The following is a 16,969-nucleotide window of genomic DNA, read 5'->3' on the forward strand; positions in this document are numbered from 1 at the left end:
TGAGACTTGAATTTTCATAATACATCCCTTCACGTCTAGACTTGATACATGGAATTCCTCGTTCAAAATAACATGGTATATAAAACATGAATACGAAATAAAAAAAAAATATATTATAGCATCAGACTTCTGTGCCATATATTCTAGCTAGCATTAATTATCTTGATAAGTTCTTGCCCCACACGTAGTACACTTTGTTGACTTTTCACCGTTAAAATACAAAGGGACCGAAACCTCATTCTTACATTAATTTCTTCTAGCTTCTACTTACGTTTCTCATCCGCAACATCGATCGTTGTAACTAGTCAAGTCCCTGAGGACTATAAATATGTGTCTAAGACGCACCATTTAATGTACCAAGACATATATATTCACCATCATCACACACAAACACATATATAGCAGATATATACATAAGTGAATCATCACTAAGCTAGCCATGGAGAAGAAATCAATGGCTGGATTGTGCTTCCTCTTCCTCGTTCTCTTTGTTGCTCGTAAGCCACTACTCTTAATCACTGCATGTATATGACTATGTTCATTTATCAATTCTTAGGATGCATAGCGTTACTTTCTTTTACTCCACAACTGCATGTGGTGCATATGCTGTGCTAAAATTCGTTATTTTTTTAGTCATTATTAAACATATATACAAGTCACTATCATCATAAATCACTTATCATAGCTAGATAGGTCACTCTCTATCATCTACATATATATGAATATATAGTTCCAATTCCTCCCTTCAAATCATCCATGCATATCAAAAGGAGAATCTCTATTTCTGGCTCATAAAACAATATTTCTACGTCTTATATGCATTTATATTAGGTTTTCACACATTTTTTAAAAGCTTTGAAATACAGACACTAGAACAAGGTCAAGCTATATATTCTCATAGTCTATTCAGATACAAGTTATTACAAGTATTTTTTTGAATATTTTTCTATTAAAAATAAATAATTATTTCTAAAATTACTTCTAAACTTGTATCTAAAACAGATTTTTAATTGTTTTTGTGGATCTTCATTATATGTACTATATGTCTCATGTATGAATGAATTGCAACGTGCAGAAGAAGTGGTGCAAACTGAGGCAAAGACGTGCGAGAATCTGGCTGATACATACAGGGGTCCATGCTTCACCACTGGCAGCTGCGATGATCACTGCAAGAATAAAGAACACCTGATCAGTGGCAGGTGCAGGGACGATTTTCGTTGCTGGTGCACCAGAAACTGTTAAATGGATCTCCAACGTGAAGATGCACGCAGGGCCATTTTATAAATAAAACTACCATATAGTATAAATATAATAATAAGACCACGATGCATCTATGATCCATAAGTATTAAAGTATTACTGTTATATATCAGAACTATGTGTGCACTCTGTGCATAACGGATGAGTTATGTACTTTATGTTCAACAATAAATTAAGTGCTACTAGCTGTTGCAAAACATGAATTACTGCTACTTTTCCATCCTATTGTTCTTGCTACTCTCTTCAGACATCGTGTTTAATTCTTCTGAAACTAATCAATTGCTTATAACATTAGACACACTGTTGGATTATGATGCTAAACACTCACTTAAAGAATTAATTAATTTTGATAAATAATTAATTCATGGATATTTGAGTTAGTACTTGATTCAGTTTATATTTATTTATTATTGATTTCGAATAAGGAAAGAAAATTAAGACACTAGACATAAAGTGTTTCCTTGATAGAAAACACAAAGGTGATCACTTCGTGAAGATTGAATATTGGAAAAGAGAAGTTTTGTCTTTATTTAGTTTAAAATGGATTTTGGGAGTTGAAATGACAGACTCACTAATTAATAATATGTGATTCAAAGTATTAGATTGCAATGACAAGAGAGGCCGTCTAATATTTAATAAGGTATCAAAATCATGCATTGGACGTCATATGATGAGTTTCTGGTTACTATTCTTTTTATTTTGCTTAATTACTTGCTGAAACTCCATAACACGTTATCATTTTTACATTATATTAATTTTAATTGACATAATTTTGTTTAATAAGAAATAAATAATTAATATAAACATTGCACATCTAAATTAATAATATATATGATATATCTTACTAACAAATAATCATGTTAATTAGCATAGAGAATTAACTCATCATATCATCAAAACATAAAATATTAACTACGTGTTGCATAGTATACTATTAATAAGGACTAATAAATTATTGAAATTCGTATAGGGGCATGATTGTGCATCCAATTAGATTATTTATTTATATTAAACATATTTTATTATTTAATTGAAACAACCCTATTATTTTATAGAATTTAATTTTGATACCTAGTGTAAAGATTTATATATTATCAATAAATTAAAAATCATCTTAAATGTAAAACTTTTAAAATATATAATTGCTACAAAATCCATCATTTTTAATTATATCTTGATATTTTTTTTGTTTTTTGTTTAAAAGGCAAAATTTCATTCAACAAGTAAATATTCTTTTAGTTATAAGGAATGATCAAAAAGAGCTTACAATATTAATTATATTAGAGCACTTACAACACAAAACTAAACATAATGAGTAATACAGAAAAAAACCTACCTCAAACATTGCAAATAGATAAGCCACTAGAAATTAAAATTCCCTTATTCTTAACAGATCACTTTTGATACAATAATTTGGTTACGTAATCCACTAAAAAAAAAAGTTAAATTTTTGCAGAGACCTCGAATTCATGACCAAGATTTTTGCAAAATATATCTTGATAGCTTAGCAAGTAGTTTTAAAGTCAATTGTGACTCAATTAGTGATAAATAGCGATGATATATATCAAGATTAAAAAAATAAAAAATTTAATTTTAAAATTATTTGAATCCATAATAAATTGTTGTGTTTGTTAAAATTGTTGAGTTTTATTTAAATTATTTAAAAGTTATAAATAATATAATTTTTAATTAGTTGAGAATAATGTTACATTAATGTTTTAATTATAAAGATTATATCCAAAAAAAAAATTAATATGTACTCGTAATAACTGTTGTAATTGAAAGAACAATTATTTTACATATTATTTTTTTCACATTATTTATTATATTGTTTGTTCTCTCTATTTATTTTATCTCTTTTCTTTTTCCACTCATTTTATGTTAATAGAAATGAAGAAGGAGAGAATAATTCAAAATAAAATAAACATAATAGCTTAAAATTAAAATTGTAACGCTGCTGTCATGGCCTTTTTTGCTTTGCATTCCTCTTAATTCTCGATAAACAAGAGTAGTAAACTAGTAATAACAGTTCTATATATAAATACTTGTATATATAAATTAATGGGAGAGTAATTTTCATATTATAAATTACTTTTAACTTTATTTAAAATTATGAAGGCAATTTATAATTATATTACTAATCATTCTTACATTTTCCATAAATGTTAAGAAAAAATTGATATCCGATAAATCATTTTGTCATTTCTTTTTTCTTTCTGGTTTCTTCTTTCTTCAAAGGAAATAATAGTCTTAATTTGTTGACGATGACAGCAGATATCTTTGAATTGAATTTTCAAATGCAGCCGAGACTGGGAAAAAGAAAATTCAGAAGTTTATGACTCATATCTGAATAAATAGCTAGATAAATTAGTATAAAGTTTATGACCCACATCTGAATAAATAGATAAATTAATATAAAGTTTATGACCCACATCTGAATAAATAGATAAATTAATATAAAGTTTATGAGTCATATAGTTTATATATGAGTGTGGCATGCAGATAGAGTTGTTGGCTTCAGGGTCTTACGTTCCAACACGTGCTTCTATAATTTATGCGCTGTGTCTCTAACTTCGCTTTCACTCTTTCACGCTAATCTATTGCGTCTTTCTTAGGGTCTTACTAAAGGATAGTCATGTTTATTTAAGAATAAATAAATAAAAAATATATATATATATATATATTTTATAATACGAAATTTAATTCTGTAAGAATTTGAGTTTTTATTTAATATTTTTAAGATGGGTTTGAAACTATATATTACCACAAAAAAATATTATAAATTGATATTCTAGTCTTGTGAAATTAATAAATAAAATATTATAAAGGATTCATTAAATTAATGAAACATTAAAATGTTCGTAATCGGAATATAAATAATCACTAATAAGATATAGTTTTATTAGTAAGGAAGAGTCCTTAAAGTTGATTATTTTAGATTTTCTACATCCGTTATAAATTTGATGGAAATATGATTGATGTAAAAAGTTGATCATTTATATGTTGATTATGACCTTAATCGACATAGAATTTGTTCATTTCTGTATCAGTAATGATTTTCACCCACATAAAAATATTTATACTTTATGTTGATTAAGGTCACAATCAACAAAGAACTTAGTATTTTTAATTTTTTTTTGTTTTATTCTTAAACAAAAACATGTATTACAAATAAAAAATTTCGAGTAGATTCATACATATATAATTAACTTACCAATCATCCAGATTCATATTTTATCATAAACAATAAAAGAACATTAAAATAAACCAAAATGCTAATGTGTAGAAATAAAATGAACGAGTTTATACTCAATTTATATTATTTCAATTTTAAATTTTTAAATAACTTTTTTTATATTCCATGCTAATAATGCATCATCCACTTTAATTTTCAATTTTTAATAAAATGAGTCGGTTCATAATTCATATAGAGACACTAATATTAAAATTTTAATTTTTAAATTTAAAATAAATTACGCTCGCCTCATTTAAGTATTTTGCATAAATAAAATGAATCAATTCGTACATAATAGGAGTTGAATTGAGTATGTTAAAAGAAAATTGTCAAAATGTGAACCTCAACGAGAAAATAAGTTAAAAAATGGGTTTAATCAAAATGTTTATTAACCACACTTATCTAGGACAGAGGAAAATGAATTTTCAAGTAGAGGTAATTATATGATAATTAATGAATTGAAAATGCACCACCAAGTTCAACAATCAACACAATGGTGCAATGTAATGTTTATCTATGTGAGGACCCCTTTTTCTTTTCCTTCCAGACTCATTCCAGTTCTCATTTTTTTTCTTCTCATTTTCCCTTTTACTCACTCTCACTCTCTCCTTCATCTTGCTTCTGACTTTCTCTCCCTGTGGTGACCTCAAATTGAAGGTGCTAATCAAGCTTAGGCAAGAGTTAGTTGCGGATTTCCTCATTTCTCCGTTCGCTTTCAAGTTCTCTTTTTCTTCAATCTCCGTGGACGCGAAGCTCGGATTTTCTTCAGTCTGAGGTAAGGGAAGCTAGTTTTTCTTAGTAGATTTTGTGGGAAATGAGTCCTTAAACTCATGATGTGGTTGATCCCTTGAAGATTGATGGCTGTATGTGATGAAAATGGTTTTTTTTTGGGTTTTGATGAAAAATTTGGAGTTTTTGGTGATTCTTGGTTGCATGTTGGAAACAATTTGGTTTTCATGTTGTTGGATGAGAATAGGGTGGTTTGGGTGGAATGCATGTGCTTGGATTTCTTGTTTTTGCAGGATGGTTATTCAACAATGGTGGGAGGGATTGGGTTTATCGTCATAGGCGCTGAGCGCTTTGGGGGTAGAGAGCCCCTGGAACCAATCCGCAGAGCGGTTTTAAAGCGCTGAGCGCTTTGGGGGCAGAGAGCCCCCTGGAACCAATCCGCTGAGAGGTTTTAAACCGCTGAGCGCTTTGGGGGCAGAGAGCTAGAGGAGCACTTCTGGAGGCAAAGCGCTGAGCGCCTTGTAGGCGCTGAGCGCCTTGGTTCTTTCAGAATTGGACGTTGCAGTCTTCATGAAAGTTGTAGCCTTGGATGTTAGCTTTCCAATGGCGCTGGAATCACTCAAAAAGGAGTTTTAGAACTCTATATATGGCTGTTTTAGTGAAGAGAGGTTGAGCCGTCAACTTTGTTTATAGCTGCTGCGGTTTTTATCATTTTTAACAAGGTAGATGAAGGAATTTGGACTTGGTGTCTTAATGAGAGTTGTAGGAAATTTGATTATCTTTCATATGAGATAAGGATGAGCATGGTAGGAGTAGTATAACTCCCGATGCGCTGTTTGTTGTGATGGTTGCCATTTCACATTTAGTGATTTGGTTAAGTTGAAAGTTGTTTTAGGTGCTTAGGTGTACTCTTGTTGTTTGGGTGAGTAATTGGACAAGATAGATGAGTTGTAAATAAGATGGTTGGGTCGTGTTAGGTGTATGTTGCTATAAGATTCTTAGATGTGCTGTAAGACGATAGGTTGTGCTGATTAATGTTGCCAATGCTGTGTGATGAAAAGTTGTGTTGTGCGGTATGTTGTTAATGATGTAACGCTGAGTTGTGCTATGTGATGCTAATGCTAAACTTTATTATTTGAATCGAGCTGAATTATAGGCTGATCATTGTTGAATTTTGCTGTGATTGCTGAGCTAAGATGTAATTGATAAATAAGTTGTGCTGACTAGTTGTAAATGTTGAAAGATGATGTTAAGCTGTAATAGATGTGTCTTGCTATGCTGAGCTGGGCTGTTATTGATAATTTTAAATGATTTATAATATGGCTATGCTCAAGAATGATGAGCTGAGTTATGAGTAGTAAGCTGTGTTGAGTACTACTTGGCTGTGCTGTATGCTGATTTTGCTGTGCTGTTTATTGCTGAGCTATATGCTGTGTTTAGCCACTATTGTGGTGCTGTTATAGACGCTATGTCGGTGCTGTTAGCCACTATTGTGGTGCTGTAATAACCGCTAGCTGGTGCTGATGTGTGCCTATTTGAGAGGCCATTATAACCACTTGAGGTGGTGCTGTTGCTGCTGCTGAGCAGTGCTGATGTTGCCGCTAGGCGGTGCTGTTATAACCACTTGAGGTGGTGTTGTTGTTGCTGTTCTACAGCGTTGATGTAGCCACATCGTGGTGCTGGTATTGATGCGTGATATAAGCTGTGCAGATAAGCTGATACTCATAATGATGAAATCTAATTACATTGCTATGTATCTATTTGTATGCTGATTTTTAATTACACTAGCTTACCCTTTTGCTGTTTTCCATGGTGTTTGGACTGCGATGATCATACTGTGTATGGGAGCAGAACAGGAATAGGTGGGCGTCTAGTGGTGAGTCTCCGGCGGACCGTGGAGCTGTTTTGCTTGTGTGGATATTTTGCTGGTAGTTACTTGGGATAGTAGCATTTGGTTGTAATTTTCTTTGGTACACTTTAACCCTAGTCAGACTAGAACTTTGTATATTTATATATTCTAGATCCTATATTTATATACTTATTCTATCTGTCTAGAGTTTCTAGTGTGCGATGCCGTGTGTAGTGACTAGTCGGGTCGTTACAATCTCTATATGATATAATGTAATGAAACAATAAAGAACAATATAGAAGTTCAATACTCAATTGAAACTAATAATTTCAACAATTCAATTAATTCTAATTTTGGTACCGGTCAATTCAAATACCCTTAGTTAAGATTAAGTCAATTTCAATAATTGAAAGAATCCATGCAATCAAAAACAAAAAGTGATTAGTGTTTAAAAAAAATTGCACAAGATATTTAAATTAGTTCACTCTCATTTACTTAAAAGTTATATTCAATAAAATTGTTCATAAATTGGTTTAAGTTTGTTGGATTAAATTTCGTGTAAAATTTTTATCAAGTTAATTCAAAACTGAACCTACCTAATTAACAACAGGTTGATTTGAGTTGAATTACTAGATGTAGAAATTAAAAAAATTGTTTAAACAAAACATTAATAGCCAAACAAATACTAAAATCACATACAACCTAATTATAAATGCACAACGCAAAAAGAAAGAGCCAATTAATTAATATCATTTTAATCATTTTTTCATATTAGAATATTAAAAAAAATAGATTTTTTAAGGATAAACTTTTTCAAAAACAATTATAGAAGAAGAATATAAAAGGGGAACATAAATAATCTTTTTGAAAAGTTAAAAATAACTTACACATAAGCCAATTTGTAAAATCTTTTTTATATTAGTTTTTTTAAAACATACTTTTTAACTTATATAAACTAATTTTAACAGTTTATTTTTTTTTTATTTTTTTTCTCTCGTTAAAATACTTATAAATAAGTTTATCCGAACAATATAAATTATTTTATCAAAGATTTTTTGAGTAAAAACTTTTTATCAATAAAATAGATTCATCAAGTTATCGTAGATCTTAATAGACTTTTTTATTAAAAAAAATCTTTTAAAATCTTATGAAATCTTAAATCAATACAATCTAAGATTCAAAATTTATGAATGAAGTGGATAATTTTGATTTCATGTGTACCTATAACCATAACTTAAATACCCCTATAACATTTGGTCCTCAATCAAAAGGATTGAGAATTTTCATTATAGGATCAGTTGTATACAAAGTTACCCCATAGATGCTTCACCTCACCTTGTGCATCCAATACTTTAAATAATAATTTGTTAAAAGGAAAATGTATAAAAATTTAATAGTGATACATTATTAATGTTTTACATAATTAATTATGACTTTTAATATATAAAATTTAACAAACTTATCATTTATATAAATTATGATTAAATGATAGTATAAAATTATTTTATATTATAAATATATCATTGTTAAATCATATACATATATATATATATATATATATATATATATATATACTAAAATATTTTTAATTAATTAACCTACCTTTTACTCCTTTTATACTCTAATATATTATTTCCTTTCTACCAATCAACGTTATTATATGTCACAAAACGTCTAACTAAATTATGGTTAGTAATATATAAAAGGCAAGAAATGATGTCCAATAAATAAATAAATAATGCTGCTTTACATATATAAAATATCTAACAACAAAAAAAAAGCAACAAATGTTTAATTACACGTAAAAAGTAAAATATTATTTTTCTTAAATTAAATACACCTTTGTATTTGTTTTTTTTTCTCATGTTTGGAGAGAAGAGATCGTGTTAAAGTTACTCCAATATTAATTACATGTTTGATCAAGTTGGGCCAATCCGAATAAAACAAAAGTTGATGATATATACACCTCCTTTTTTCTATAAGTACATCTCTTTTTAAAAAAAATAATTAAAATTTTAAAATATTTTTAATTTTTTGTTTTAAATTTTTTAATTTTACATTTACAACATTTAATTTAGTACTTTTTTTTCACATATTTTTCTTTTTTTTTATTTTTTATATATACTCCCTTATTTTTCCTTCACCCTACCTATTTTGGTAGCATTTGAAAATTGAAAGAGAAAAAAAAAAGTATATGAATAATAAAAAGAAAGTAGAAAATTGAAAATTGAATGTAAAATTAAATTTTTTTAAAAGAATTATAATATTTTATAAAAAAATTTTAAAAGAAGGAGGTTTACTTATAAAAAAAAACGGAGGTGTATATATCATGAGCCTAAAACAAATCTAATATCATGGCCCATACAGGCACTGGGCTTTCTCCAAGCCCATTCGATGAGAATCCACTAAATAGCTCTTCCTCTTCCGAGTTAACGACTCCACCCGAATTAACTAAACTCACTGCTGCAAAACCCGAAGCTCTGCTAAACCAAAAAAATGTCGAGAGACGGAAACGGTGCGTTGCCGAAATCCGTTGCGGCTGCAGAGAAAGAAGATGACGAGGCACCGCCGAGGAGAGATTCCCGGAAATGGCGAGAAGATTCGGATGTAGACTCGGAATCGGAGAGAAGGCACAGCAATTCGAGGAGGAAATCGCGGGGAGGAGGAAGCTCCGATTCCGAAGACGGCGACAGGCCGCACCGGAGGAAGCGGAAGTCACGGCCGCGCTACAGCAGCGACTCGGATTCCGACTCCGGTTCGGAGGAGTCCGAGTCGGAACGGTCGAGTTCGGATTCGGAGTATTCGGAGTCGGAGTCGGAGAGCGAGGGGGAGAGGAGGCGGAGGGAGAAGAGGAGGAGGAGAGAGAAAGAGGAAGAGAGGGAGAGGAGGCGGAGGCGGAAAGAGAAGGAGAGGAAGAGGCGGAAGAGAGAGAAGGAAGAGGAGAAGAGGAAGAAGGAGAAGCTGAAGAAGAAGAAGAAAAAGAAGAAGGAGAAGGAGGAGAGAGGGAAGAAGGGAGCGGTCACGAATTCTTGGGGGAAGTATGGTGTTATTAGAGAAACTGATATGTGGTAAGAGATTAATCCCTTTTTGTTATGTGTTATGTGTTATGTTTGTTTGTGTGTTGGAATATGAGAGATGAATTTTGTGTTGTAATTGATGATTGAATTGTGTGATCGTAGAGGCTGATTGATTGTTAGTGAATTCATTGTAACAACTAAGATTAATCTCTTTGCCATTGTTTTGTTGCTTTGGTTTTGCATGTGGGTTGTTTGTGGATAGGACTGAATGAGGTTATTAGTAGAGTTGTGCTTCGGCAAGGTTGTAGAATTTTGTTTGACAGCTATTTTATTGGTAAGAACTAAGACGTGTCTATCGGCTTTACGGATGATGAATATATGTCTTTACGGATGATTAATATCTGTCAAGGAACCTGATTGGTCAAGTCAAGGTTGTAGGATTTGATTGAAAAATAATGGGATTGAGCATTGTAAGCTTTCGATTGGTCAGTGTTGTGCTTCTGTTTGAACCTTGGTTACATTGGTGAAAGGCAACTAATAACGGGACTCAATGCTTTCTCATAAGAAAAAAACTGAAAGAGGAGTGAAAAGAAAGCAAACAACTCCTCAACAAAATTTCTGAATGATCCAAAAAATCCATCTTTCCGGTGCATTTGCTTTCAAGAAAAATTAAAACTCCAAACTTTCCTAATTTAATAAAACTTCACAACTTAATACTGTATATATGCTGAAAATGTAGAATCTTTGGGAAAGGCAATGGTAATTGTTAACTTCTTGTCTTTTATTGTGGACTGTAGTTCATACTTTACTCTCTTGATTATGATTTCAACTCTTTAACCCCAGTTAAGAAATTTCTGCTGCTGTTCGCTTGCATTAAGTAAAATAAATGAAACATTGTCACCTTTGCTTCTGCCAACACCTACAATCTTCCTATGTACCAGAAATAATGGCATGATGGCATTATTCAGAAAACTTCAAACTTGATATTTATGTGTTGTTCTAGCTGTTGTTCCTTGATGGATACTTTAGCTACATTTATGTTTAGGAAGGCATATATGTACTTTTCTGTTTAGACTTTAGAAGCTAATGTAACTGAAAAGAATCATAAACTTGGTAACCTGTCTTCCAGATCTTATGATCATACTTTCATTTTTCTTTTAGAAGCTTCAATTTATCTTAAGACTCTCAAGTCTCAACTCTCATGTTGGTGGCAAATTACCAAATTTTACTGTCAGATCATTTAAGTAGTAAAGTACTAAAGTTGGAAATGTCTTGCTGGAAGTAAATAAGTATCCTGCATTTTCATTGTAGTCTGAATTTAATAACTAGCTCTTTTATCAATTATATCTTGTAACTAAGGGTCTCATCATCCCTTTCTGTAATGATGTTATTATTATTACAGGACCAAACGACCAGAGTTCACTGCATGGTTGGCAGAAGTAAAGCAGGTGATTATTTTGGTCTACTTTCTATATCATGCAATCTAAACACCTTGTATGATGTTTGTTCCTCCATGGTGGTCCCCTGCTCATTATTGCAAAAAAATAAGTTAGTTGTTTCTTTACATTATCTAGGGAAATATTTTCTATGTATTGCAAACTATTTATCTTGTTTCATGGAGAAACCATATTTTCATAATAATTAAATGACATTCATTTCTTGCCTGTAAGGATGTTGGACTTGACCAGTTAGGCCAAATTTTTTTTTCTCTTTAAAAAGAACTGCAGAAAATCTTTTCTTTTTTCATCCATATATGAGAGTTTAATTATATGTTCTACATTGTTACATAAAATATATCCTATGTTATAATTGCTGTGGTATTTTTACAGGTGAATCTGGAGAATATGTCCAATTGGGAAGAAAAACAAATGTTCAAAGAGTAAGTACCTAAACTTGCTTCTCAGGAAGGGGAAAAGGTTGAAAAATGGGGGGTGGGGTTCGGGGCTAGCATATAAAGTTGCTCTTTTTTAACTGTTAAGTTTACTATTACAGTAGTAACATAAGAGAAAGGAATTCTAATATGTTCTTACTGATTTCTTTCATTCTCCCCTGGATGGACGTATTGACTAACTGATTATTCACTTGTTCATTGTTACATTTAATTCTGCATTGATTTTATTTTCTTGGGTTCATGTACTGTGTTGATTTAAATGTAATCTTGTTTGCCTCTAATATCTGATATGCAGATTCATGGAGGATCACAACACGGCTACCTTTCCTTCCAAAAAGTAAGCTCTTGCAGAGTTTTAATTTAGCTTATTTAAGACTATATAGACCTTTGTGCTCATTTATGTAAATAAGAAATAATTTATGCCCACATACCTGTTATTTGTCATCTGGGAATCTGTCTTCTGATTTATCCATGTTGTGCTCATCAATGCAAACTCCTTGTCTTTGCAATGATGGCATGGATTTGAAGTCTTAATGAATCATTTTGTGCATCCATATGGTTTTGACAAATGGTATAATGTGGCAGGTACTACAATCTTGATGCTTATTACAGGCGTCAAATGGAAAAAGAGAGGAAAAAAGGTTTTAAGAAGGTCCAGGCAACAGAACGTACTGTTTTCAATGATGAAGAACAGCGCAGGTATAATTTTGTTCATGCTGCTTTTACTTATTTAATCTGAAATTAGTCTGGTAACCTTTGTCTTTTGAAATTAGACTACATCTGCTGGTATTTGGTTTACTTTCTGAAGAACCAGCAATATTGACTATTTTCTAGTTTCTTTTGATGATATGTTGATTTTTCAATTACTAATTTCTTTTCACTCTTTGTCAACTGTTTTTCATTTGCAAAATCATCCCTACTCTAAATTATTTGAAGCTTTATTTGCAAATGTGTCAGAATATGACCTCAACAACATTATCCATAGATAGCTTAGCTTATATGTTTGTAAATTAAATTCTTATCTCTATCTTGGTGTTGGTGCCATTCAAATGGAGATATGGTACACATAATAAGCACCATCTATGTTGACCTGAAGTGCTTCACCCTGGCATAATAATTTTCTGTTGCATTGTAGGCTTGAATTGTTGCAAGCTCGTGAAAAGCATAAGGAAGAGCAAGTGATGGCGTTGAAGCAATCTATGCAAACTGGAATGGTTAGTTTTTTTCACTGGATTGCTCTTATTGCAATTTGACTTCTAGTCATTTTGTTGATCAAAAGGTTCTTTTTGTCATGTTGTCATGAAATAATTGACAGGCACAGGCAATGAAAGAGCAAGCTCAACTCAGGGAGGAGATGGCTTACCAGTACAAGCTTGGAAACTTTGAGGTGAGAGTTGCATAATAAACGCCTATTTGGAGATTGGATTTTAGCTTTTAAGCCTCAACTCAAACTAGCTGCTATTTTATCACTATAGGCTGCTGCTGCTATCCAGAGAAGGTTGGATCCTGATGCTGCCATGTAGTGGACACAACTTACAGCAAATTGAAGAATTAGGTGATAGGGTAACGATGAACCCGTCACCATGATGCCAACTATGTGTCTTTTTGGCTTAGTATTAGCATGCCGTGGATGGGTCATTTTACGACAGATGAGGAAATTCATTGTTACTGGCTATTCTGTTATGTCTACCATTGCTATTTCAAGAGTTTTACATCACATGATGGAGATTTTGGCAGTGTAGTTGACCAAGTGACCATTTAAAAACTGTTGGGAGTTCTAGCTACGTGCATGCCTTCAAAATTGCCCATCACTTATCACTCGGACATACGGAAATTGACTACTATCCATGTAAACAGTCGCGTTAGGGAAAAAATTGTTTGACCGCTCATCTTTTCAAATGATCTTTCATCTGAAACTTTACATTTTCCCCCGTTTGAATGAAAATAGGGAGGAAAGAATTGTTGAAATGGAGGAGTGATACAGGATGGAAGCTGCAACATTAGATATGCAGTTGCAATGTATACCCACTGATAGTTGTCAACTTGCTAGTGGGGCTTATTGCTTCCATGGAAGATAATTGTTATCATTGAGTTGGATAAAGTTAGCACTATGAAGCGTGGAAATGAAGAAGCAAGAGGCCATTATTTTCATTTCCAAGTTTTCAAGGTTTAAAAAATGTGTGTTTTGACTCTGTTTTCTATTTTAAAAATTAAAAAAAAAAATAACATCAAATTACCTTTTTCTTGCTCGTGGAATTTAATATTTTACGCGATTTTCACTATGTAAATTCGAACTACTGAGTTTCATAATTTTCTATTTTGTTCGAAAAGATATGGTAATATTAAAAATTGTTGTTGGGATTTTTTTTTCTCTTGGATATTTTGTGGTGGTGGGAGTAGTGTAGCAACAAGAGGAGGATGAAAACAACATGAAGGTGGACGAAGGTGGAGAGAAAGAACGTAGGTGAAGAGAAATGAAGGAGCACGTGAGGGATTTCTTTTTGTTATTATCTTCGATGTTCTCTATTCTCTGTTATGTCTTGTTTATTTGTTTTGAAAGTGTGGGAAAGTGAGTGAAGTGCAGGGTACGGATGTAATGGAGGTGTTCTATGAGAGTTTCGAATATGAATGAGGAAATAGATTTCGATTTGGGGACAAAGTGTGTGTTTGTTTTATTACTCTACCGAATTCAAAAGTCATGTTGAGTAATTTCCCTCTACGCTCAAAAAGGTGGAAATGAACGCCGTCGTCAAAATCCTAGGATCCTATGGATTTTGTCTCATTCCAAAGCCATTGTGCAATTTATATAAGCCAAGAGCCATAGGAAAAAAAAAATCCTATTTTATTTAGAATGATCATTAATATCACATAAATATAAAGGACAATTTTTTTATTATTAATATTACCTTCTTTTTTTTACTGAATATTTAATACTTATCTGTTGCTTTTTGATTAATTGTGAAAATACACTAACGACATTAAAACTTTCATTATAACGTATTGAGTGACATGTCTCAATTTATATTGAACTAGAGTGTATTAATATAATGTATAAGATGGTATCTAGAAAGAATGTTTGATTTGAGAAAATAATTTATGTTTTCAGCTTCTATTTTTACTTTATTTTTATTTCAGAACACCGTGTATGAAATAATGAAAATACTAATACTTTTTTAATGCTTTCTAATTTCATTATCTATTTCACGTTTTCCTACGTAAACTTTTGAAAATAAAAATAAGTTGTTTCTAAAGTCGTTTCTAATGTACCCGAAGTATATTCAATACTTAATATATCCTTGAAAATTTTGTTGTGTGATTCTATTTCAAAACAGAGACATATTAAATCAATCTATGTTCAATAATGACCCCATACATGCAACAAATTAAAAACTTGATCTATCAAAACACAGTAGATGTTCAACATGGACATACGAACAACAATATATTTTCAAGATCTAAGTGCAGTTGGTCTACATCATTTGCTCTACCACGAGACACATTCTTGGGTTCTTTGCCCTTAGGGGGGTTGGAACTACATATAAATATTCCCCGCGAGGTCTGAGAAATTTCAGAACAGTGTGCGAATTAAATATCTTACTAAAAGAAAAAAGTTTGTACCCTTGGATTAACATCATGTCCAATTATATCTGGAGGGAAATTAATTTATGAGTTTCAGGAAAGGACACAAAATTTCAATTGCATTCATGCTAAAACTTTATGGAGAAGTTTAGAACATAAATATTATCAAACCACTTACCATTTAATCGTGCATTATGCCTAGCTTCCTGAAATTATAACATTCATTAAATCAAAGCACCATAATGCTAAAAAAGAAATTGTGCTAATATATAATTTAGTTAAAATTGACATCTTTCTTTTTTTCTTGAGAAAAACTGGAAGTGACACCTTGTGTTAACTAAAAGGCCTATTACACATCCAAACTACATAAATATATGCAAGGAAAAAAACAAAAATTCATTTTTAAGAAAATCATAACTATAAAAACTACCATTAAGAAAGTTCTTAGCATCCATGCCCAGGAAAATCACATTGAAAGCAACTCTGATACTAATTCCAAGCATTAACATTGGTTGAAAAAGAAGTGTTAGGTCATAGTCATTCACTAACATGTCAAGACCATTTTTAGTTTCATTCTTCAATGTAGAAAAATACTTTGGGGTGATATAATCAATATACATATGATATTCTTCGTGTTCAGGTTAAAATGTGCCCTAAATCCATATAATGCATTCAGAAATATTACTTGACCTACATTGATATTAGTAATTATTGCAGCAAAATTGTCTTTGAAAGATTATCGTATTGCTGAAAGATTCTTTAACCTAAAAAAGATCATTTTAACAATTAGTTTTACTTACTTCATGATGAGGAAAGGCCTTAGATAGGACTCTTCTTTAGCTCTACCATGAGACACGTTCATGGTTTCTTTGAGCTTAGAGAGCCTGGAACTGCATGCAGATATTCTCACTTAATAAATAATATCAAACTACTTACCATTTAATTGTTCATTATGTCTAGCTTCCTAAAATTGTAACATGCATTAAAACAAAAACACCAAAATGCTAAAAAAGAAATTGTGCTGATATACAGGTTAATCCTTAAAAGTAACATTCTAGATTTCTATGTAATGACATAAATAATGCTATAATGATATGTAGAAGAAGAAAAATGACAGTAAAAGAATAACTTTAAACAGCTATACATAAATATTCATGATTAAAAGTTTTTTAAAGTCACATAATTACTAAAAAAAGTCACGTAAATTTTTTAAAAAAACTCATATGACTTATATATTTAATTTTTGTTGTTCATAATAAGATTCTGTAGTTAATATTTATTTTCTCATTGTCACATTAAACGGTCTTTTTAATATATATATATATATATATATATATATATATATATATATATAAACTTTCACGTATGAATTAAATTAATGAAAATTGACTTTTTTTGAAGACTTAATAA

General features: G+C 31.2%; 2 protein-coding genes across 2 annotated transcripts; both read left to right on the plus strand.

The window, feature by feature from the left end:
• Positions 1 to 332: 332 nt before the first annotated feature.
• On the plus strand, positions 333 to 1,462 carry LOC109819353 (defensin-like protein). The gene is made up of 2 exons (XM_020385060.3): positions 333 to 497; positions 1,076 to 1,462. Exons 1-2 carry the CDS (start codon positions 440 to 442, stop codon positions 1,240 to 1,242), a joined length of 225 nt encoding a protein of 74 aa, XP_020240649.1. The 5' UTR covers positions 333 to 439; the 3' UTR covers positions 1,243 to 1,462.
• Positions 1,463 to 9,491: 8,029 nt separating this feature from the next.
• Positions 9,492 to 14,223, plus strand: LOC109819340 (nucleic acid-binding protein). Its single transcript, XM_020385046.3, has 8 exons — positions 9,492 to 10,140; positions 11,492 to 11,537; positions 11,919 to 11,968; positions 12,276 to 12,317; positions 12,566 to 12,679; positions 13,116 to 13,194; positions 13,296 to 13,367; positions 13,456 to 14,223. Exons 1-8 carry the CDS (start codon positions 9,569 to 9,571, stop codon positions 13,501 to 13,503), a joined length of 1,023 nt encoding a protein of 340 aa, XP_020240635.1. The 5' UTR covers positions 9,492 to 9,568; the 3' UTR covers positions 13,504 to 14,223.
• Positions 14,224 to 16,969: the final 2,746 nt, after the last annotated feature.

The sequence above is a fragment of the Cajanus cajan genome, chromosome 10 (genome assembly GCF_000230855.2).
Source record: "Cajanus cajan strain Asha chromosome 10, NIPB_CcT2T_4, whole genome shotgun sequence".
Lineage (NCBI taxonomy): Eukaryota > Viridiplantae > Streptophyta > Magnoliopsida > Fabales > Fabaceae > Cajanus > Cajanus cajan.